Source organism: Nuphar pumila, chromosome 4, assembly GCF_984573655.1.
Source record: "Nuphar pumila chromosome 4, dmNupPumi1.hap1.1, whole genome shotgun sequence".
Lineage (NCBI taxonomy): Eukaryota > Viridiplantae > Streptophyta > Magnoliopsida > Nymphaeales > Nymphaeaceae > Nuphar > Nuphar pumila.
This window is the reverse complement of record NC_143252.1, coordinates 132,419,645-132,444,153: the sequence shown is the minus strand read 5'-3', so window position 1 is coordinate 132,444,153 and position 24,509 is coordinate 132,419,645. Positions and strand designations below refer to the sequence as shown.

At 36.0% G+C, this 24,509-nt stretch overlaps 1 protein-coding gene across 1 annotated transcript; it reads right to left on the bottom strand.

The window, feature by feature from the left end:
* Positions 1–946: 946 nt before the first annotated feature.
* On the bottom strand, positions 947–24,438 carry LOC149841108 (alpha/beta hydrolase domain-containing protein WAV2-like). The gene is made up of 8 exons (XM_090004670.1): positions 24,039–24,438; positions 8,282–8,317; positions 8,096–8,174; positions 7,929–7,983; positions 7,699–7,815; positions 2,838–3,002; positions 2,138–2,393; positions 947–1,309 (listed from the first exon to the last, which is right to left on the bottom strand). The coding sequence occupies exons 1-8, from the start codon at positions 24,274–24,276 to the stop codon at positions 1,293–1,295; spliced, it is 963 nt and encodes a 320-aa protein (XP_089860796.1). The 5' UTR covers positions 24,277–24,438; the 3' UTR covers positions 947–1,292.
* Positions 24,439–24,509: the final 71 nt, after the last annotated feature.

The following is a 24,509-nucleotide window of genomic DNA, read 5'->3' as shown; positions in this document are numbered from 1 at the left end:
CCATGTGAATGGTGCGTTTTTATTCTATTTTTATTGGATTCAGCAACGATACATATATTTTGGATTTGAATTCAACCATAACCCTTTAGATATGAGTTGTACCCTAATTAATATTTGGTGCTGCTGTTCTTATTTCAGATTAGAAGTGGGATCTATCATCATTTAACCTAAATTTGATCTTGAACTCTTATCCATTAGATCTGATTTGCATCCGAATTCAGATTCGGATCTATTCATATTTTGTATTAGGATTTGCATCAATCATGATCCGGCCTTAATTTGATCGTTTTGCCATATGTACGTTTAGCATTGTATATGTATTTACTCAGAGAGAGAGAAAGAGAGTGTTTAAGGTTTCCTTAATGGCATGTTTGGAAGCGAGAAAATGATAGAAAAAATACTAGGAAAGAAAAAGTGACATCTTGGTAGGATTTTGTGATTAGTCTAGCATATTACTTTATGATAATTGACTTAAGTATGCAACACACCTCATCTTACTATTTAGATATCTTTCTAAGATATAAACCAAACCAAATCAATTATGGACATTAGTTTGATGCGCCAGTTAGGTTTTGTTGGATAAAACACATTAGAGTAAAACCATATTTTTCAAAAAGATTTATGCAAAAGCTTTTTCTCATATTAAAAACTTTACTTTCTAATTGAGCAATCGTTGAATGTAAGTATGATACATGAACACCCGAACCAAATTTGGTGACCTTTGCTAGATAGCCTATCTATTTTTATATCCGGGCGTAAGTCCGGGTATGCTCACTAGTATGCAACCAAACATACACTGCATGTGCACATGGAGAGGAGCTAACGGTTACTGCTCAGTAATCATATTGTGGACCTTGTGGTGCAGGTAAAATGATCTGAAATACAACATAGTATCACAGGATTATTTCGACGAGTAGGGGAGAGAGGTCAAAAGGACAGAAAGCAAAGGCGACAACAACCATCTACTAAAGGAATCAAGCGAGCATTTTTCAAACAATGGCTATTTCCAAAGAGTGGAGACAATAATGTGGAACACACCAACACAACCAACTCCATTTTACAGAAAATTGACATAAATCACTAGCATCATGGAACATTTCCATCCAGCATGTAGATTACAAGCCTGTAATTTCCTTCACGTAAAGAAAAGGCCTATTTTTTTTACCTGGCCGAGATACTCTTGATTTACAGGTTCACCATGCGACGGTTCTCCCAACAATTGCAGCATCAAAACAGGTTGTAATGTATTAGGCCTTCATGGTTCGCTTATGCCAGCTGCTTTAAAGCATTCATCACCTTGCTTGCTTGTCTGAAATTGAACAGAAACAGCAACAAAACAAAGATTCAACTAATGGATCTGTACATTTCAGGGAACAAACCTACCACATATTGAGCATCAGTATTCATCAGGCAACATATTGAATGAAGTATAACGTCCCACATATTTGCTAATTTCTTCTGCAATCTACCAAATCTAACTTTGTTAGGAAAATCTTAGTCAGTATAAACCACTGAATTGATCAGTGGAGACAAGGTATTTCATCATGTCAGAAGCCAAAGCACAAAATAGCACATGAATTACAACAGCAATCTGTTTTGTATAACTTGATCATCACACAACAGAGAACAAAATAAAATAGCAAAAGCCTTTCGGAGAAATGCAGCAATATTATTATGGAGAAAGACACAAAAATAGCTTTCTTTCACCATACAATTTGGATTTTAGAGCTCGACTAATCTGAAACCAAAAGGGGCTATTTACCACTGTACCACAACAGAAATGTTCATAATGCAAACTTGCAAAGGATAAAGGCCATTATGTCCAATTGCTCAGGTAAAGACCAACAATGAGACCAAAACTTAGGGCATGTTTAGACACACTGAAGTTCACAGATGTGCAGCAGAAGAGGTTCCTCAGGGCAAGACATCATGCAGTTCATAGTATGCCTTCTCATCTACAGATACAAAACCTTAAGATAGTTGCCAACACACACACACACACACACACACACACACACACACACACACATATATATATATATATATATATATATATATATATATATATATATATATATATATATATATATATATATATATATATATATATATGATCCTGCAATTCTCTGTAAAATACCTTCATTTCCAGAATCACCCTCATGGTGTGCTGTGTGTTCCTCATTCTGTGGAAGACATCGCTCCAAGAATAACTGAATTGATCTCCAATAACGATCAGAACCAGCCAACCAAGTGTCCATGTGCATGCCATTGGGAAAATCCACAAATAAAGTCTCTGAATTATTAGTTGATGCTTTCTCATAAAGCAACCGCATGTGAAATGGAGGCACCATCTCATCTTGCAAGCCGGACAGGAACAGTATTGGTTGCTTGATCTGGACATATAAAATCAAGTCCAAAGATGTAAAGCCATGTCACAAGAAAAATGCCGAAGCTATTAAAATAAATACTATATTGTTAAATAGTTAAAGTAGTAATTTATCAGAACATGAACTTATCCTGTTCCAACTGTAAAAACAAAAAATTGCATTCCTCTCTCTCTCTCTCTTTCTCTCTCTCTCTCTCTTGTTTGGTGGTGCGTGAAGATGGGAAGGAAAAAGTAGTTTGTCATTTAGCATACTCAAAAAGAACCTGGAATTACTGAACAGATGATGAAAACATGGAAAAAGGGAACCTGATATAATTCTAGGTTTTTCTCTGCAGCAGAAATAGTATGGCGCTGTACATCTCAATAGGGTGATCTTGGATTCCAATCTTGCTTACCAAAAAAAGGGAGGCTTTTAGACATTAGAATTTGTAAACAAAATTAACTCTCGCACCTCATCAATAATTTCAAATGTATTCCAAGGAGAGCGAACAAGGAAATTGAGTATCCTTGGTCCCTTGCATGCAGTACTTCCAATGAACCACTTCAAGAGAGGTAGAAGAACGCCAGCCATATCCAGGATAGACGTGAAAGTGTTCTCCAATATCAATGCTGAAACCTGCAATCAGTCAGGAACAACATGTAAGTTGACCTATATAAAACATGGTACTCTTAATAGGCGAATGATGCCTTCAAAAATTAATCAGTAGTCAAGATATGACTGAGTCACTGACCATATTCCATGAGACATTGAAACTTTATTCTCGTTGAACCTATAAAAAATTTATCTTAAACCAAACATCATATGTTGAACAAGAACTTTATCAGATGAAGCTGCAAATATATTAGCATTTCCAAGGTCTACACAAATAGTGAACTCATGCCAACAACATGCAAGGCTATCAATGTTGCAAGCACAAACAGGACTAATGGATTCAGCAGCAGCACGTCTCTCACCCCGTTCCTTTATCCCCTAAATTTTTGCCCTTTCCTCCTATTCATTCTTCTCCCATGATGTTCGACTGTACCTCTGTTCCCACTGCAATCTGATATGCTCCAAGCATTATATTTAAGAGCAATCCACGTCTTTTGGCCTCCTTTGGACACTCATATCATATATTTCAAGCCCTTATCTTTGTATACAATCAACAAAGGATCAGATACTGCAATAAACCCTACATGGTTCCATGCTTGAGGCTTGTCACTATGAATTCTCTGATACTAAAATCCCTGCAATCCTCAACTAAGACTCGTCTATTATGAAACAAGGCCCACAGACTCTGCTATCAATGTGAAGAAATGATTACGAATATATATGGAACTGCTGATGCTTATGCAAATTATATTTGACAATGAAAAAGGATGCAATTGATACAAAATAATAAAATCGCAACACACTATTAGAAGTCTTAGCAGCATCAGATTTTGTAATTCTATTATGTATTATGTTGCTTTGTAGTATGTTTAACTATATATAAACATGAATTGCTCAGTACTGCATCACCATTTTAAGCACTGAAAAACTTGTAATGCTGTAATTAAACATGTTTCTGTATTTAACCCATGGTAGCCGAAGCGGGAGCGGGAAGCGATACGGGAAGCGAAACCGGGAAGCATGGCACTTTCAAAATTTTAGGAAGCGGGAAGCGTGGGACGACTTAGGAGCGAACCAGGAATTGTCCTGGAAGCGACCTAGGAAGCGAGGGGGAAGCGAAAAAAGGAAAAAAATAAATAAAAATAAAAATACAAAAAAAATGAAAAAATGGGGGAAGCATGCTTCCCAAAAAAATTTGGTGCTTCCCAACGCATTTCGGAAGCACGACGTTTCACGCTTCCAAAACGCACTTCGGGGAAGCGTGCTTCCTCACTTAGCTAGGCATTTTCGGTAACTCTGATTTAACCCTTCTGGGGCCACCCATTACATGAGAGACAGGTTAGAGGTCATGGCTGCTAGTATTGTTTTGTTTCTTCCTTTTCTTTATTTTCGGTAGATTATTATGGTATAAAATCACTTAGACTTGATTGTGTTCCCATCCATTGAGGCTTGCTTCAAATCTAGATTTTCATCTCTTCATCTTCCACACTTGATATTTCCTTGTTTCTTGTATTTTATTTCATATATTTTGTTTTGATACTCTCTCTCTCTCTCTCTCTCTTGTTTTGACTTTTATTCTCCCAATATTCTTTTTCTTATCTTCTTTCCTTCCTTCATCCATAAATCTTTGTTAATATCCCCTTTCTTTCTATTCCTGTTTAAGCATAAGCAATTCCTCTAGATCTGTCACATGGGTCCACATGCAACTGAAGTGGATAGAACATGGCAATTTAAAAAAAAAGTGCATGTCCAATCATATCAAATCTGGCCTATGGCCAGGTACTATATATACAAATCAAACATGCACACATGCATATATATGTATACTCTCATAAATAGGTCCAAGGGTATTTTGGTCTTTTGACCACACGTAATAGGTGTTGCCCCTTTTGCTTTTTTATTATTTTTATTTTTGTATATTGTTGTATTGTCAAGAACATTTCTGTCCTTGACAATACAACAAGAATATAGCTGTTGGGAGATCCCAACGGCTAGATTTCTAGTCGTTGGGGAGCCCCCAACAGCTATTTTTTGGAGTCTCTCACTCCCTCTCTTGTATATAAATATGGGCATTCAGCCCCTTGTAAAATCAATGTATTTTGTGTGCATTTGCAGTGAATAAAATATTATTTTTACATTGTTGTTGTGTGTTCCTCTAAAGCCCCTAAGTGGCTATTGTGTTTTGCCCTCTTTTGTGAGATTTGTATTGGCCTCTTGTTAGAGGTGTGTGAAGAGCTCTTGGACCACGAACAACAAACATCAAACTTGGCATAAGGCCGAGGTAGCTCATTAACTCTAGAGACCACATTGCAGGTAATATGAGTTTATTCTCCTCACAACCTTCTCTTCTGAGCCAAGTTGTCATCATATTAATGATGGGTACGTTATCCCGGTCAAGGTTGTAACTTGTAAGTATTGTATCATAACCCGTATTGGTCGGATCCAAAATAAAATAGTATCGTAAAAAATCATAAATTTTGAAAAAAAATTTAAACATTTTAAAAAATCAGAAAAAATAGTAAAAATTCTAAAAAAGCATAACACACAAAACAATGATGAAATACACAAAATGCAACCATAAAATCACATATGAAGCATTTATGTCTCTATGAGTTGCATAAGACATCATCAAACATTAACGGTCTCACAAGAACAATACAAAATATTAAATACCTTGCAATTAAGAGCATGCCACAAGACTCATACTTTCATATTACATAAACAAAAATATTATGGCAATAGTTGCATTCTATTTTCAATCGGTTTTCACTCATTGTTATGTTGGATCATCTGATGTCATATTTGTTAAAGGAGTGTGAAGCCTGATTTCTACCTTGATATAAATCTTTAATTTTCAGAGAGGCGGGGGGTGGGAAAGGTTGTAGGAAGGCAACGCCCCGAGGCAAAAAAAAATTTGAAAGCTTTATGATTTTACTCATAATAAAGATTTTTTTACCATAACCAATTTTCTTGAGTGTAAAAATGGTGAAAATGCATTTATTTTATACCTTAACTCACTTCTTTGAGTGAAAAAACGGTGGAAATGCACTCTTGACGAAATCACAAAAGCCCTCTCTTTGGTTCAAAGACCAACCCTCAAACTGGTCTCACAGCTCCTAGGAGGCGTGGGAAGCTCTTTAATATGTTCTATATGAATTTGGGTTTCGGCCCTCAAAAGCTCTTTAAAGCCTAAAAACCATGAAAGCACGATTTTGCATATTTTTTAAGTCTACAGGCATTGTATCGTACAATACGATACGATACCGTATCGTATGATACACACTCGTATCTCGATACAAATGTGTATCGTATCGATCTCTTGCATCAATATGATACGTATCATACCATATCATACGATTCAACAACATTGATCTTGATTGCAGAGAAAGAAGGCAAATTGGAACTTTGTAACAAAAAAAGACATGACAGTGAGTGATCAACAAGAAAATGAAATAGTTTTTACATAATTAGCTAACAAACTAGGGGAATCCACTGAAAGATTATTGTATTGGTTATAATAAACTGATGGCAAGGAACATTTTGGGAGTATTCTTAGCAAGACCCAGCATATCCTAGAGAAGCACTCTGTGACAGCTTTGTAGGGGGAGAACTAGCCTTATCAACACTCTAACGCAATGTCTATCATGGTTTTAACTGGAAGACTACATGGTCAAACACAAAGAAATTATTTTTACCGCACCCAAATGATGCTCTTGAATCTGTATTACTTCATTCAACCAAAAAGAACATAAGTTATATTCAAAATTACAAGCAATTAGGCACATTCCTACAAGTGGATTGAAATGTGCATGTTCTTGAAGTTGTACTGATGCAGACTAATATCTTCATGTTTTAAGACACAGGTGCCACAGATAAGAATTTGGCAATGCAAAGCTAAAAACTGATTTGCATGAGCTCTTAGCCTCTTACCAATACAATACCACAAACAAAATTTTGAATATCATTAGATCATAAATCTATCAAAACATGGCAATGTTCTTATAATTTGACACAAAGAATGTTTGTTCCCTAGTAATAATGTTGGTCTAAAATGTCTGTCCGACATAAATATGTTCTAAAGCTTCTTTTTTTTTGCAGAAGCAATGTCCATGAACTAAAAGTGATATTTGAGAGAAAAGATTCTCCCCATCAAACTATTAGCTGGCAAAGGCAAAGACATTTAAGTTTCATATAATTTTAACAGGTTTTTCAGTTCATAAGATATGCAACCAGAAAAGGAAGTAGTCACCATAGAAAGGATGCAAATGCCCAAAGATTCAGTTATATTAAACAATGATTACTTGCACTAAGCGAAACCCCAATCTGTTACAAATCCAAATAGAGGATCAGATAATATGGTTTAAACCATCTAGTTCACTCCAGTTACATTAAAAAGCAAATACAATGACAGGTGATCAAAATAGTTTTCTGTAAAACAATCGGGCATCTAAAATGAAAGTAAATTTTGACACTCGCCAGGACACTTGAAGTAACCAAAGAGATCAAAGAAGAGAAGTCATTGATCATGAATTGAACAGCCTGAATCTGGAAATATTCCATGAAAAATGAAGAAAAAATTTCTTATCAATTTTCAAATCAGTGCTTAAAGTGCTGTTTGTATAGGCTCAGAGCTTTAAAACACTAATACCACATACAAGCTTCTGACTCACCCAGAAAATAAGCAAAAAGAAAAAAGAAAAAAAGAAAAAGATGTGGACACCTTATCAGGATTGTTTCTTGTTAGAGCTGCTCCAACAGCACCTCCAAGAGATCTTCCAAACACAATGATCTTAGATGTGTCAATGTCAGTTCGCTCAGTCAGATAATCCAATGCTGCCTGGTAGAAAACATTTATTAATTAAACAAATTTCAACCAAATTCATTAATAACCAAGAGCCAACAAAAAGCAACATATTGTTGTTTGGTAAGGCATGGACAGGAGAATCAAACCTGTGCATCCTTAATAATACCATGCTGAGAAGGATAGCCATCACTTGCTCCATATCTAACATGTACATAAAGACATGGCAATATTATTTTCTGAAAAGGGAACAAGAATTGAAAGCTAAAAGCAAAAGACCTAAAATTAGCTTTTGGGTATGAAGACCAATGCATACCCTCTATATGACAGCATGAACACATTGCATTGCAATCTTTGCAGCATAACGCGAATGTACTCAAGACGATGAGCAATATCTGCAGTGGAAAATAGTAAAGGCCTTTCTGCAAGAACCAAAATTGGCAAATCTCAACTTAAACAAGCAAATTATAGAAAATTCTGCATGTGTAATCCCACAGGATACTGCCAGCATTTTCTTGGAAAAAAAGAAGTGTTGGACCTGCAAAAATAGCATTGTTCCAAGCTCAGGAGTTACTCGAGAGTCAAAATAGCATTGTTCCAAGCTCAGGAGTTACAAGAGAGTCAAGATACAAAGTTAACATGACATACCACATGCTCAGGAAACTATTGAAAAAGAAGAAAAAGATGAAGAAAGCACATACAATGGAATGTATGGAGGCATGATTCAGAAAAATAGACAGAAAAGAATTTCTAGTCACATGCAAATGCAAGGGTAATCTTTTTCCCACAATGAGAGCAAAGAACATAAGAAAAAATTAATCCCAAAAAAAAAGAAAAAAGAAAACACAATTAAAAAAAACTTTACATAAGATCAAGGAACATAACTGGTCAATGCGAAGAAGCATACATATATAGTGAACCAGGGCTCCTGCGGCCCTGCCAATCAAATGCTTGAATATGGCACTACATATAGATGCAGCATTAGGAGGTAGAAACCATATATGGAGGGTCTGTTGAGAAATGTAACATTGTGTATCACTAATATGGGGTAGTATCCCTCGTGCATTTTCATTATTTATAAGGGCATTCTTGTCCGTCTTTATTATACAGTTGTAGAGTCAAAATAAGAGGCTCATTTTGGTATAGATTTAGATAGGATGCTAGGAAAGAGAAGACCCTCTTTTATTGTTGTAACTCATTCATTTTCAAACTAATGAAGTTTTCTTGGGCTTCCTCTCATCTTCTTCTTTGTGTCGTTTCTTGCAGTTTGTGTTGACATGGTATCAAAGCCATATCTGAGCCAAGAGTGACTAGGGATTTATCATCTGAAGGGAAAGGAAAGATACTCCATTCTCGGGCTTGCCTCGAAGTTTGTATCGAGCTACTAACATCAGCATCGCCAGTACAATTGAGTGAGGTAAGATCAGAATTACCGGAAGCTTCTTAGACAGGTGCGAAGCCCGCTTATCAGAAACTCACTTTGGAAGCGTGATACTCGTCGCTTCCGAAACTTGATGAGAATCTTGATTCACCCACGCTTTTCCTATGCTTTTCACACACTTCATTTATTCTTCTTATATGTTCTCTCACTCTACTTTTCATGTTTTTTATGTGTTTCCTTCCACGCATCACACTCACTTCCATGTGCTTTCTCTACATTAGCAGCCATCATTTATAGATTTTGTTAAAAATTTAATTCTTACATTAAAAAATCATGAAATTTAAAAATAGTTTTTTATTTTAGTTTTTATTTGTGTTCCATTTCAATTCCCATTCAATTATTATATTGTTTTATTTCTCACTTTCCGCTTCCTATACATTTTAAATGCATCGCTTCTCGCTTCCACTTCCTGTATCTTTTACTGCTTTTGCTTCCTCGTCTGACAACCTTGGGTAAGATTCTAAGGGTGCTTGATTTTAGGAGTAACAAATCAAGTATCGTGTTGATTAGTCATATTGGAATTTCTACATTTTTTAAATATTATCTGAAAATAGTGGTGAATAGTGACCAGATTTGGGGATTTTGGTGGTTTCGTCCAAATCAGTGGATTTTTAAATGGCAACGAATGCAGAGCTTTAGGTCATTTTTGAGTAAGGGATTTATTAAAAGTAATTTGGTGGCTCGATTTGGTGTTCTGAAGGAGTTTTGATGAGTTTTTGGTGGCTCACTTGGGGCAGTAATAGTGTTTTTGATATTGCATTCCAATTGGATTGTTGTGGGTAGGGCTGGTAAATGAGCCGAACCAACCGAACAGGTCATGGATTGAGCTCATGGCTTGTTTACCAATGGATTGAGCTCATGGCTCAGCTCGTGTTGGTGTTTAGCTGAGCTAGGCTCAACCTCGGCTCATCCCTGAATGAGACGAGTTGAACGCGAGTTGGCTCCCGTAAAAACATTCCATATTATTTATACATAGAATATATATTTTTATATTTTTACACTTACAAAATAAATTTTTTATATAGTACACAACAATTCATATTTTATGTATATATTTTTCATTCATCCTTCTCTTTTTATATTATTTTATGCATTCACCTTTTAATATATCACACTTAAAATATATATTATACATAAAAAATATATTATTTATTTATATGAGCTCTCTCGAGCCGAACACCCTGTGTTTGGGCTCGACTCGTTTAAGCTAAACGAGCAGCTCATGGCCCGACTCTCCAGCTATAGGAACCGATCACAAACGAGTTCATGACGAGCCAAACCGAGCTGCATCATGAGTTGCTTGGTTCGTTTACCAGCCCTAGTTGTGGGTGGCATATAAATGCAGCATATTACTATTCCTAGCATCTAATACATATATCATGTTGTTCTTGGTTGTAGTTGACCATTTTGAAGGGTGTAGAGGTGGTTCTTGAATGCTTTTAATATCAGTATTCTCTCAGTTGTAATTCTTAAAGCCCTTGATATACCATTTTGTGAATTCTGTACAGTAGTGTTGGCGTTATATTTGGGCTTTTTGGTAAGTGTAGTTTGGGGGCAGTTGGCATACAGAGAATAATGAAATTGTTCAAGTTATCCCAATTAAGCTTGATAGAAAGAATTATTCCTATTGGTTGAGTTTGTGAAAACTGTAGTAAAAAGATTATTCACCAAAAGTCATGTTCATATACTCCTAAGCATACTATAGTTGCAAAGAGTAGGGATGGCAGTGGACCGGGGGGAAACGGGGGCCCCACCTCGCCCCGTTTGGATCAGGGATGGAGGACATGAAATGGGGATGGAGGTAGGGATGGACTTGTGCATTCCCCCGGCCTGCCCTGCCCCGTCCTCGATCTCCATTAGTAAAATAATTAAAATACCCTTCGACGGTTCAACCTCCTTCTTTAGGGATGGCAGTGGACTGGGGGGAAACAGGGTCCCGCCCTGTTTGGATAGGGGATGGAGGACATGAAACGGGGATAGAGGTTAAAATCAAAACCCGTGCGGGGATGAAGGTGGGGATGGAGGGCAGAATTTTGAGAATAGGAGTGGGTGGAGACCTGGTCCCCTGCATCTGCCTCAATCCACTGTCATCCCTAGCAAAGAGAAAGAATAGGCATATAACGCATATCGTAAAAATCATCATAGATCTCTTATTTTCTAGTAATTTGCCCAAAATCTCTGGTCTAAGGTTATGTGTATGACAATTTATCAGATTAATCGCATGTCATCTAAAGTTCTTAAAGATATCTCTCCTTATCAAAAGTTGTATGGTGTTGCACCCAATTATAAATTATTGAAAATATTTGGTTGTGTTTTTTTTAATCTGAGCACTATAAAGATAAACTTTCTTTTCGAGTTGTGAAGTATCATTTCATGGGTTTCCCTGATGGGAAAAAGGTTATAGATGTTATGATCCGATTAGTAAGAAGAGTTGGATCTCTAGACATAGTCCTTCTTAAGCATATACCATATTTTTCTTAGCTTAAAGATGAGAAGAAGAACGAGGCTAGTTTTTTATTTTTGGTGGTGTTCTCAATGGAACAAAGTGTTGATAAGAATACTAACGTCCAAATTGAGTTCCAAACTCTTAATAATAGGTTTGGTCAATGTAATATCTCATAATTTTTTCATGATTTATAAGCCCAAAAATATAATTTTTAAATTATAAATTTATATTTAATTGATAAAATCGTTATGGGGTGACATCGACTGGGTCTAGAGCCCACTGACAAGCTCTAATTAAAATAATTAAAATTTGAGAAATTTATTGTTTTTTACTTCTAAATTTGAGCGAAATTCAAACAAAATTTAGGTTAAATTCAGGCGAAATTCGAAAGCAAAATTGTGGTATGACTACCGTTAGATCCGCCTCGAAACGTAGATCTCGTAGGAGATTTGTTTTCTCAAAATCGGATTACGGTTGGCCCGAAAATGCGTTTTTAAAAAATGACCGACCTCTATTTTTGAGCTTTCTCTAGGTTGGATCAGACTAGATCCGCTCCATTTGATCTATGTTAGTAAAGATCTGGACCCAATCCAGTATCCATATTGGCTAAGATCTGGTCCAGTTGGGATTCATTTGGATTTGAATATTTAGATCGTGGATCCAATTTAGATCTATAATCCATCCATGATAATTTTAAAACTAACATAAATTTAAAGTTTTAAATTCAACTAACCTTTAATTAGGAATAAGGATGAGGTAGAGTTCTACTTGGGGTAGAACTCTACCCTATAAGGACTTCCAGGAGGGGGCGTCCCCCCTAGAATATTCCTATGGAATATTAAAATAAATATTAAAATCTAGATGGATAAGGAAGAGATAAGAGAATAGAGTTCTACACTTAGTAGAACTCTATCCTTATAGGGGGCATCTAGAAGGGGACGCCACCCCCTCTCTAGAACACTTCAAAAATATATATAAAAGGGGTCTAGAGAACTCTCTCTAGAACTCCTGTTCTAGAGAGAGAGAGAGATGAGAAAAAGAGAGAGAGATAATCGTGTGGTTTAGGGAGAGAAAAAATACAAGCATCTACAATTTTCTCTAGTTTTTCATACTTTGAATCAAGGTACTGGTTTCTCTCTTAATTCGCAGGGGAAAAGACTTCATATAAATCGATTTGAGCATGAGTTTAGAGGGAAAAAAGGAAAATCTGATATATATGTATATATGCATATATTTTCAAGTTTGTCGATGTTATATATATATATATATATATATATATATATATATATATATATATATATATATATATATATATATATATATATATATTCAGGTTGTTGATGTCATAATTATAATTTATATACATATATGAATATTCAGGTTTGTCGATTTTCTTTGTTCATGCATACTGAATATATATGTATATATATATATACTCAGATTTGTCGATTTTCCTTGTTCACGCATATTGAATATATATATATATATATATATATATATATATATATATATATATATACATTTCAGTTCTGTCGATTATATGGTCATGTATCTGAAACATCAATATGTATTTTTGATTTGCCGATTTCATGCTCATGCATATATATGTGTTTTAGATTTGTCGATTTTATTGATCATGCATCTAAAAGTATGCATGTAGTTTAGACTTATCGATTTTGTGGATCATGAATATGAAAACATATATTCAGTTCAGATTTGACGATTTTAGTACTCATGCATCTGAAATATATATGTGTTCCTGAATTGCCGATTTTCATCGCTCATGAAATATGCATGTGCATTTCAGTGCTGCCGACTACTTAAGCATGCTATTCTTTTTAGCAATTGCTTATTTCATGGGTTGGCAGATCCATGTACATGAATCTAATCATGTACATGAATCTGGCCAGCAGCTGGATATTTCGCGTTGGCCGATCCATGTCTGATCATGTAGATGCATCTGGCCCGCAGCTGAACATCTTGAGTTGGCTGATCCATGTACATGAATCTGGTCAGTAATTGTTATTCTATGGACTGGCCGATCCATGTACATGCCAGCTGATGTTAATTTATGTTGGTCGTCAGACCAGCTGTTGTTAATTTATGCATGGCCGATCCATATACATGAACCTGCTCATGTACATGAATCAGCCCAGCTGGTGTTATTTATGTCCGGCCAATCTATGTACATGAATCAGACCAGCTGATATCATGTTATGATTGGCCGATCCATGTACATGAATCTGACCAGCTATTGTTATTTCATGCTTGGTCGATCCATGAACATGAATCTAATCATGTACATGAATCTGACTAGTAGTTGATAATTTTCTGCATAGTTGATTCATGTACATGAATCTAATCATTTACATGAATTTGATCAGTACTCGTATATTCCTACTTAGTCGATTCATGTACATGGAGCTGAATATGTACATGAATTTGTTAGCACACATACATGAATTTGATTAGGAATCATGTGCTTATTCTTGCTTAGCTGATTTATGTACATGAAGCCGATCGTGTGCATGTTCGCAATCAGCTGGTTATGTACATGAATTTAATTGGAATATGTATTTTTCTTACTTGGTACATAAATTTGATCCTAAACAGATCAGTTTGCAATTGTGCATATCATACGCATGAATCTGAATATTTAGATGTTTGCATCACAGTGATCATATGCATCTTTGGTTGATCATATGCATGAAATTGATCATGAATGGTGTGGTCTGCAAGCTTCTTATGTACATGCGTATGTGCATGGCTTAATGTGCATCTTTTTTTTTAATTATGAATGTTCATTGTGAACATATTGAGAAACTGTGTGTGTTTTATGTTCACTGAAATTTTGCAATTGGCATAAATTACTTTTTAGCTATGTTAGTGGTCATGTGTGAACCACTGGAGACCTATATAGGCGAGGATCATGTGTTGCTTCAATGTTATTGAATTATTTATGCATTGCAAAATAATTTCTAAAAATTATTGGTTTTTCAAATTTAATTACACTGTTAAATTGTGAGAGACAGGGCTCAAAATGGTTTTTGCATGTTGATTTGCAAAACGGTTCTTGTGTAAAGAACCTGAAATTTATTTGAAATAGTAAAAGAGACGAAAACACTATAATCATATTTTTTCTTTATATCCCTTCCACAGTGTAAGAATATTGGATGACAGTTATGGGGGATCGTGAGGATACTAAAACTTCGTGTGAAATTGTGTCCTAGAACCCGATGTATGGTTCACTTCCTGACCACAGTTTTAAGGAGCTTTCAGCCACTTTGCCTGTGGGTGGTATTATTAACTCAACTGTAGTTATTGGTATACCAAGAAAGCGACGTCAATGGTTGAAGATTGATAACTTAATAAATTATTCATGCATGTGCATTGAATCATGCATATTTTACTGTTCAGCATTAGTTTCATGCTATGACACACGGACTCGACTAGGGAGGCGCCGCACCCGAGTCGACACGCCCCGACACGGGTGCGGCTTCGGACACAGCCCAGACTCGGTCAACACCGAGTCGGACTCGGTCAACGAGTCGAGACCGAGTCCGTCCTTGTTTTGGTCTCGGTCAACATTGACCGAGTCCAAAAATGTCCATTTGTAGGGTGAAAAAACTAAAAAAATTGTTTTTTTTTATATTTTTTATTTAAAAAAATATATAAAAAAAGGTTGTGTCACGGTGCACAGTGGCTGTGTTGTGCACAGTCACAGTCACAGTGTCTTTGCACTTTTTTTTTTAAATATATATATATATATATATAGTCAAGTCCCCGTGTCCAAAAATTTTAAAATCGCGCCGCACCCACACCTGCACCCGCACCCATGTGACATAGGTTTCATGCATTACTGCATATTTGATTTGGCATGATATTTGTTGAATGCTTAAATGGTAAGTTATTGTTTGTGATTTTCTTCTTAAATTTATGCATGAGTTAATTTATACTATTTCCTATACTATTGAATTTTTAGAGGAATTCGTACGAGGACTTCGATTCTTACCCATTTTCTAAAATTGTTTTACAGGCACAGATGCTCAGTGATGTCTAGGGCTGACTAGCTAGAGGATGCGAGACTTGTGACTAGGCGTTTGGGTTTTGACCAGGGCACATGGATTATGATAGAGACGATTTTATATTTTTAGACTTTTCGATTTATTGATTAATTAATGAAGTTTGATTTACTACTTAAGTTGATTTAATGCATAGAATGGTTTATGGTTTGGTTATATTAAATCTATGATGTACGTCAGGTCCTTGGGAGGTTTTTCGTAAATGTTAAAAAAAAAATCAACCATTTTTCGAGGGTCAGTTGGGGTCGTTACAGTCAAACTTATGCTAGGAGATAGGAGGGTGTTCCTAATATACCTTCCGTAGATGAGATTGAGCAAGAAGAAGTCGAGATCTTAGAGGTCAATCTTGAATCCCTTCCAACTGATTCGGAGTACGCAATTCAAGATCTTACACATACTCCTTAGATAAGTCATGGTACTTGAATTTTTTTGTCATATGAATCATTTTCTCAAAAACATCATGCATGTTTGGTCCTAATTCATTCCTATGTTGAGCCGAACTCTTAAGCCTTTAAAGCATAGTAGCAGCATGCAATGGCTAAGGAATTAAATGCGGTAAAGAAGATGCAAGCTTGGGACTTAGTGAATCTTCTAGCTGAAAAAAAATGGCAGGATGCAAATGGTTCTACAAAATAAAAACAAAGGTTGATGGATTGATTGAGAGTTATAAAGTTAGAGTAGTGGCAAAATGATATAGTCAACAATTTGAAATTGATTATGCTGCGACCTTTACATCTACGACTCATATGATGACCATAAGGACTCTTCTAACCAATGTTGGCAAAATCTATAGCAAGGCTGAATTGATTTTCAAAATGATTCAATGAATCATCATATTTCAATTTTGAACCAAATCGAGCTTAATTAGCCCATTAACTAGCAAATGACACGTGTCAATAAAATATTAAAATGTTATTTAAAAGATTAACAATATTTAAAACTATTCTTAACCCTTTTTTAAAATATTAAAAAAATAGGCCCGATACCGATTTTTGGCCAATATGATGTGAATCGGGCGATTCAAGCTGATTCGTAACAATACTGACAACAATGTTTTTGGTTATAGTTGTTGTGAGGTATTAGAAATTGTGGCAATTGGATATGAAGAATGTCTTATTAAATGGAAACTTGAATGAAAAGGTATATATAAAGCCTTCACAGGCTATTATGATTTTAAGAAGAATATGCAGACTGAAGAGTGCACTGCATGGACTCAAAAAAGCTCCACAAGCTTAGTTTGAAAAATTCAATTCAATTGTCAGGTCTTTGGATTTTGAGCAGACTTACCATGATCCAGCCTTGTTTGTATATTCATCTAATCGAGGGAAGTGCATACTTATATGTAGATGATATGATCATTACAGGTGATGATGTTCAAAAAATTGAAGATACTAAGAGGTTAGTGTTTGAAATGAAGAGCTTGGGGAATTTGAAGTACTTTAGTCTTGAGGCAGCATATTCAAAACAAAGGTTTTATTTGTCTCAGCACAAATATGCAATTGAGCATGTGACAAAGGCTACATTAGTTGATGATACGAAAACAGTAGGTTCTATTATGGAACCAAATATGAAGAGAACTTCTGATGGTGAGGAACTGGACGATCCAATTGTGTACATGCAACTAGTTGAGAGTTTGATATACTTGACTATAGCTAAGCTAGATATCTCTTATGTAGTTCAAGTAGTGAGCCCGTTTATGCGTTCATCCCGATCAGTTCACCTTGTAACTTTGGTATTTTTTTTTCTTCATCAACCTCTACTGAGCTTAGAATATATTGTGATGTAGACTTTGGAGGATCTACTCAGGATAGACTTTCAACCACAGGATTATTGTATTTCTAGGAAGCTCACTAATCTTATGGAAGAGTAAGAATCAACAGATAGTGGCTCTATCTACAGTTGAGACTGAGTATAGAACCATGACTCAAGTTACAGTTGAATCCATATGGATTAGATGGTTATTGATAGAGTTTGAGTTTCTATATATATGGAAGAATCCCCTTGTATTGTGACAACATGAGTGCCATTCATATTACAAAAAAATCCATAATTTCATAAGAGGACAAAGCATATTGTGATAGATTGTCACTTTAGAAGAAAGGCATATGAGGATGGAATTATCTTGATAAGCATGTGTGTCACAAAGAGTAAGTTAAACATGTGTTCATAAAGACTCTTGCGGTGTCTGACTTTAAAACATTCATTTTCAAACTTGGGATTATTCCTTTAGCATCATCTCAAATTGAGGGAGAGCGTTGAGAAATGTAATATTGTGTACCACGAATATGGGATAATACCCCTCATGTGCATTTTTATTTATAAGAGCATTCTTGTCTAATATTGTTGTAGAGTCAAAGTAATAGGTTTATTTTAGTGTATATTTGGGTATGTTGTGAGGAAGGATGAGAATCTCTTTTTCTTGTTGTATAACCCATTCATTATGAAGCTAATGAAGTTTTCTTGTGCTTCCTCTCATCTTCTTCTTTGTGCCCTTTCTTGTTCTTGCTTTGATAGGTCAATCCCAGACACAAGTATCTTTCTCGCCTCTGGTTTATTATCAACTATAATGTTACTTGCATGTCTACTTACTGTCCTTTCCACACTCAGATCCACAAAGAAATCATAACTAGAACCTTCGTCTAAGGTCCACAAGGTCACAAAAGGTTCCATCATCGTCTTTTTGTTTTTGAACAAGGATGTCCTCCATAGATAATGGTGGGAAATGATAGAAGCTTCAAGATTGGTGCCTGAACACTACGAAGAAAAAGTATACCGCCTGTTCCACATGGAGATTGGGTATATGGTTCTATATGGCCTCAAAGCTCAAGCACTTGCAGTGTCAAAAGAGAGTGTCATGAACCTTCTATGATGGGATCAACCTGACAATTATTGATGACAAAACATATTCATTTGGCTTGAAATATAATAAATCAAGATCATTAGAAGCATCTATGCAAGAGTACTTTGGGGCAAGGCAGACACTTTTCTGAGATCAATTTGATCTCACATAATCTGGAGATGGTCTTTTCTCACATAATGCAAAGTGTGACTTCATATGTAGGATTCAGACTTCCATTACATAAGGTTTAAGGAATTAAGCACTCGATGAGAAGGGAACCACAGTTTCTGTATTCTAATTTAAATTGTGCAATAACTATTGGTAGACCATAGAAATAATATTTCCATTTGACAAAAAAACAAAAGCTTTTTTCACTTTAAAAAATAAGTCAAAATAAAGGCAATTTTTTTTCCTGATGATGACAATGCAAACTATTTATATGCATTTCATTGATAGAGTTCAAGGTTCATTCACCACTTACCAGTTGTTATGGCGCCAGTAAAATTGCAAGGAATTCTGTGTTAAGTTTTAGTTGCACATACTGCTTTTTTGTATTTGTATATGCCATGCATTTGCATATTTGTACACATTAGGTGATGGTAGAATAAGAAAAATAAAAAAAGATTCATAAGAATTATCAGCATTTTATGTTTTATTGTGACTAGATCAAGAATTTACTTTATTTAATACTGGATAATCACAGCATTTATGATGATCACATTACTATGTAATTTTTGCTTAAGAAGGTGTCGTCATTCACTTCCCAAAAGCTTCCCTGTTCACTTGACAAATGCTTCTTATTCTCACTTTGCATAGACCTAGAAGTCTTTGTTCTTCTTGAATCTACTCGAGATTCCACTTCCTTCTTTAGTAACCCCAGGGCACTATGCCCAAATCCTCTACACAAGAATCTGATTGATGCTTTGTGTTGCACATGATCGACAGCGTAGCAGCTTTTTTCCCAATAAGAAACATGGGGGATTAAGGCCCCCTCCTTTTTATTGAGGCATCAAAATATATACATCAAGGACTATATATAAAATGGGAGATGTGCAGATTATACAGACCAAATGGAAGGAGGCTCCTTCCATAGATGCCACTCTCCTCCCTCACTAAACAAAACAGGAGAAGACATACTTCAGCACTAAGGCTATGTCATATAGATACAGCTGTGGATACAGGGATATTGCCAAATTTATGAAGTTTCCAATATGACGAATATAATACACTTTTAAGATGATTATAGAACCTAAAAATCCTGCACCATGCTGATAGAAAAAAACAAATTCTACAGATGAAAAAGAAACAGTATACCTTTCCATATGGACTTGACCTCCAATAACGAATCCTAGCAGACACTAGCCATGATGGACCAGATCCAAGTGAGGCTCGTTTTTATTTGATTTTATTAAGAAGCTGTATGGTATTGGTATATAGAGTTCTAAATATAAAATCATCATATGTCTCTGTGTGTTTAAGTATTAGACACTCAAATATTATAGGACAAACCCTTCTTAATAGACAGCCCTCTATAGAGATATATTTTATTATCACATGCTGCACAGCGCTGAAAGTTCTGAAAAATGCCTAACTGAGCCACATGCCACATGATGCACCATTGCACAAAAGCAATATTTTCTGGTCTTCTCTATCTGCAAGTTTCACAAGTCTCATTTTCTTAAATGAAACCTTTCACTCAAAACTCGCAAAAAAAAAATTCTGTACAATTCATTGTACAATTTCATGAATACAATAACGGGCATTTGTATGCCATGAAAACGGCCCGGTTTCCACAGAAACATGAGGAAATGCATGTAACACACACACACACACACACACACACACACACACACACACACACACACACAGATATGGTGAAAACATCCCCAATTCCCATGTGATCCCTCCCCCAAAAGAAAATGAGAAAAAGCTACTTGGTTCAAGAGGGGGGAAACTTATTTTCCACAGAAAGATAGCCTAAGTGAGATTCAGCATGGACCCTCCTTCCTCAAGACACAAATGTGGCTAAATATAATTCTAAGAAATGGTGTGCTTATGGCAACATTGCATGTATTTTGAGCATTGCCATAGATATTGTTCATATTTTTTAAAATGTCATGATATTACTGCTATAAAAATCAAAAACTTACTTAAAAGGTAATTATCACTACATTTTATAAATATAAAAATTTAAACATATGATATAATTGCTTGTCACTATATTTTTTATATTTTGGGTATAATTGTCTTGATTCATATTTATCATTTTTAAAAAACTCTTTTACCTTTCTTTTACATGTTCGCAAAAAGAAATATTGCTAAAATGTATTATTTTCTTATTTTGGTATTATTTTTATATTTTTCCTTTGGCATCAAGGCTTTCGATAAATCTAAATCTGGCACATACAATGATTTTGAATAATAAAGTGGGATTTCTATCTCAAAGTTCAAGTATTGTACTCTAGGTTTTTTATTTTTATAGAAGTTCTTGATGTTGAAGTACAACCAAAATCTCTCTTAGGAGGATCTGGCAACAACATCACAATGGTTCTTTTCCACTTTCCTATAATAATGCAATTTCATAATGATTCCCACAAACTTTGTTGAACATCACCTCAGACTTCTTCAATGCACTTAAAATCATGATGGACTTCTACAATGCAAATGATCGACTTCAAAATATTTGTGGGAACAGTAGTGGCAGCAATATGTGAGATTTCTAAATTCCCGTGGCATCAGAAAGAGACAACATGCAAAAACGAGTCCAGATTATGGAAAGAATGGTCATAGATGTAGCATAACCATAGTGGAGTAACATATGACCTCTTTCTTTATGATTTTAAAGTGTAGTACGAACAAAAAGGCAATACTTAGTGGGACGTTGACAAAAGTCCCCATCTCTTCAACTAGAACATTGACAAAAGTTGCTCCTAATTTCCTGAATTGTAATTTTAGTGGAAGAGAACCAAAAGCAAACCACTCATTCCATATTTAGTAGGGCAGCCTTATATTCACATTATAACTTTCTTGCCCTCAATACATCTTATTTACTGAAAATAGACAACTTTTGAAGAAAAAATACCAACAGCCACTTGATGAATTTCACTTTTCTAAGAATATAATAGAAGATAGTGGTGAACAATGATAATCATGCTAAAAGTAAGATCCCATGTTAGATTTGGAAAGTTACTCCCATGATCAAATTGTTGGATCTTATCTTCTTTGCACCTGACAGGACCCACCAAGCGATCATGATAGGCAGTAAAATGAAACAGTTATAGCCAGCACTTATACAAATAAATTGTAATGCTCAATCTATTTCCAAAATATCCAGAGCCTTCCACAATTATTTTCTACAGATTGAATTTTGAGAATATAAACTGCATGACTCAACATTCACTTCCACATTTCAGAGGCAAGGAAGTGATTGCAACTGTAACATGCAAATAGATATCACATTGTAACCACATACAAGGGTCCCATAACTTCTTGGGTAGAATGTGTGAATCAAGAGGGTGAAACATGAAGTGAAGCAATTACCAGATTCACCAAAAAATGAAATGTTAAAATGAGAGACATATTCAAACCAAAAGATATGGTCTATGTTCCTAACCTGACGATTTTGAATTACTTTCATTTGAATAGAACATTCCATCTCAAAACATGGTATGACTAGAACTACCAATTACACAAAATCTATGCTACTCTCCACCACTACAAGATCAACAATGCCATGAGCCTGGGCTTCTGCTGCTGACACAAAAACATCCCTTTCCATGCCTTCAGATAAAACCATAAAGTTTTGCCCATTCTATGATTTCCAATTATCATTAAATAAGTAGATTGATTGGAAGGAGTCCAACAAAACTCTTTAAATGAAACAAAGTTTCCACAGAATTACCCTAGAAAGGTGAAGCAAACATAAGTAACATAATATGAAAATAAAATGTAGTAGGAACTGTACTTCACCATGGACCCTTAAGTCTCATGTGATCAATAATGTGGAGCACACAGATACTTTAAGAAATTTCTTCAAATATGCCATTGAAACTTTACTCGGTGCTCCCAAATAATTTAATACTAATAGTGCCGTCTAACACCCTTCCAAACCAAACCAAAAAAAGAAAAAAATGAAAACAACTACTTTTCAGAAGAAATATAAACAAGTATTCATCAAACATGCCACATAAACATCTCTTGTGACCGAACTGATAGACAATCTCCAAACATCTAAGCATGAAGGAGGAAATAATCTGGGATGGATCAATCCCCTATTTAGGACGTAATCTACATATTGTCCAACAATCAGAATGATATAGAATTGATCCATTCGAAGCAGCTCCTATATTTCACATAAACTTTTAACCTTTGAATGGCAGACGTAGCCAGATTACTTTCTATGGGGCTCATTTGGAAGCAGGAAAATAGTAGGAAAGAAATTTTTTTAACTTTTCCATCCATCCCAAATGAGAGAAAATATATTTGAAGGAAAGTTTTTCTAAAAACTCAGATTTTTTTTTATAGGAAAAATTCCTCCACCAAGGGGGTGGAGAAATGTTTCTTATAAAAAGTTTTCTTTTTTCATTAGGGCAATCCCTCACCCTCAAAGCATCTCATTCCATCGGCTGCCATTCTGCTCCTTCTTCCACCTTCATCTTCTTCCCGAGAACCTCCATTTTCAACTCTCTCTATCTATCTTCCTTGAAGAAGGGGCTCACATGTTCAACCACACAGCACAAGTGGCTTCTCACATTTTTCCAGCTCATTTTTCTCATGCCACACAAGCAAGCGAATTTTTTTCCTTTGAAAAGGTTTTCATATCAAAACTTCTCATATGCAAAATTTTCTTTTCTTATAAGATTTTTTTTCTTGCTTCTAAAATTGCCCATGAAGAAGCAACCATATATTAGAATCCCGTACCCCCATCCCGCTAAATGCCCCCCTTACAAATACCAGAAAGTTCCAATCTTTCTACTCCGAACCCATGATCAGTTCCCCATCTTCCAGTCACGTACTCGAACTTCTTCAGTAGACCATTTCATAAATTTTCAGAGGGAATGGAAATCCCAGTAGCACATGATCAGGGTCTAAAAAACATCTAGACATACCACATTAACATCCTCAAAACGAACGTAGGAATCCAGTCCAGGAGAAACGCTTTCACACACAATATCAAGCCTATGATTTTCATCATTTCCTACTAAAAACGGGGGTCGGGGTATAAATTCATATAATCCGTACACTACGAAAACCAAAGATTAAATCGCGCTGTTCCACAGCCAAAGTTTCGCATGATCCAAAGATTCCCACTGCATTCGCCTTCTAACCCTAACAGGCCACGATCGAAAAGCACATACCCAACATGCAAAATATAAACGTAACCCTAGAAATTCATCGAGTTCGAAACCAAGAAAAGAATCAAGGAAGGGAAAAAGGGAGGGAGAAGGGTACCCCTGCAATCGGGGAAGAGCTTGATGAACCAGGCGTGGAGGCTGGTGCCGTCGGAGGATCGGAACCAGACGTCCTCGTACTTGAGGCGGAGGCGGGCTGGGGTGATGGGGTAGGACCTGGTCAGTCCAGGGACGACGGGCACGTACACTAGCTTCTCCTGGAGGGCCACCAGCAGAGCCATCCCCGCCACCACGATCCCCCCCACGCCATACATGATGGCGTTCACGTAATTCACCATCTCTCTCTCTCTCTCTCTCTCTCTCTCTCTCTCTCTCTCTCTGCTATTCGGCTCGAAACATGGACACAAACGGAGGACTACGACGATTGGAGGATCTCATGAGGGGGTGTGGAGAGAGACAGAGAGAGAGAGAGAGAGCAGGAGATCAACTCGCTTGTTTGGTTCTGGAAGCAGGGGCGAAGCCCAACGACAGGGTCAACAAGGAAACGCTTCATTGTCACAGTGGCACGCCA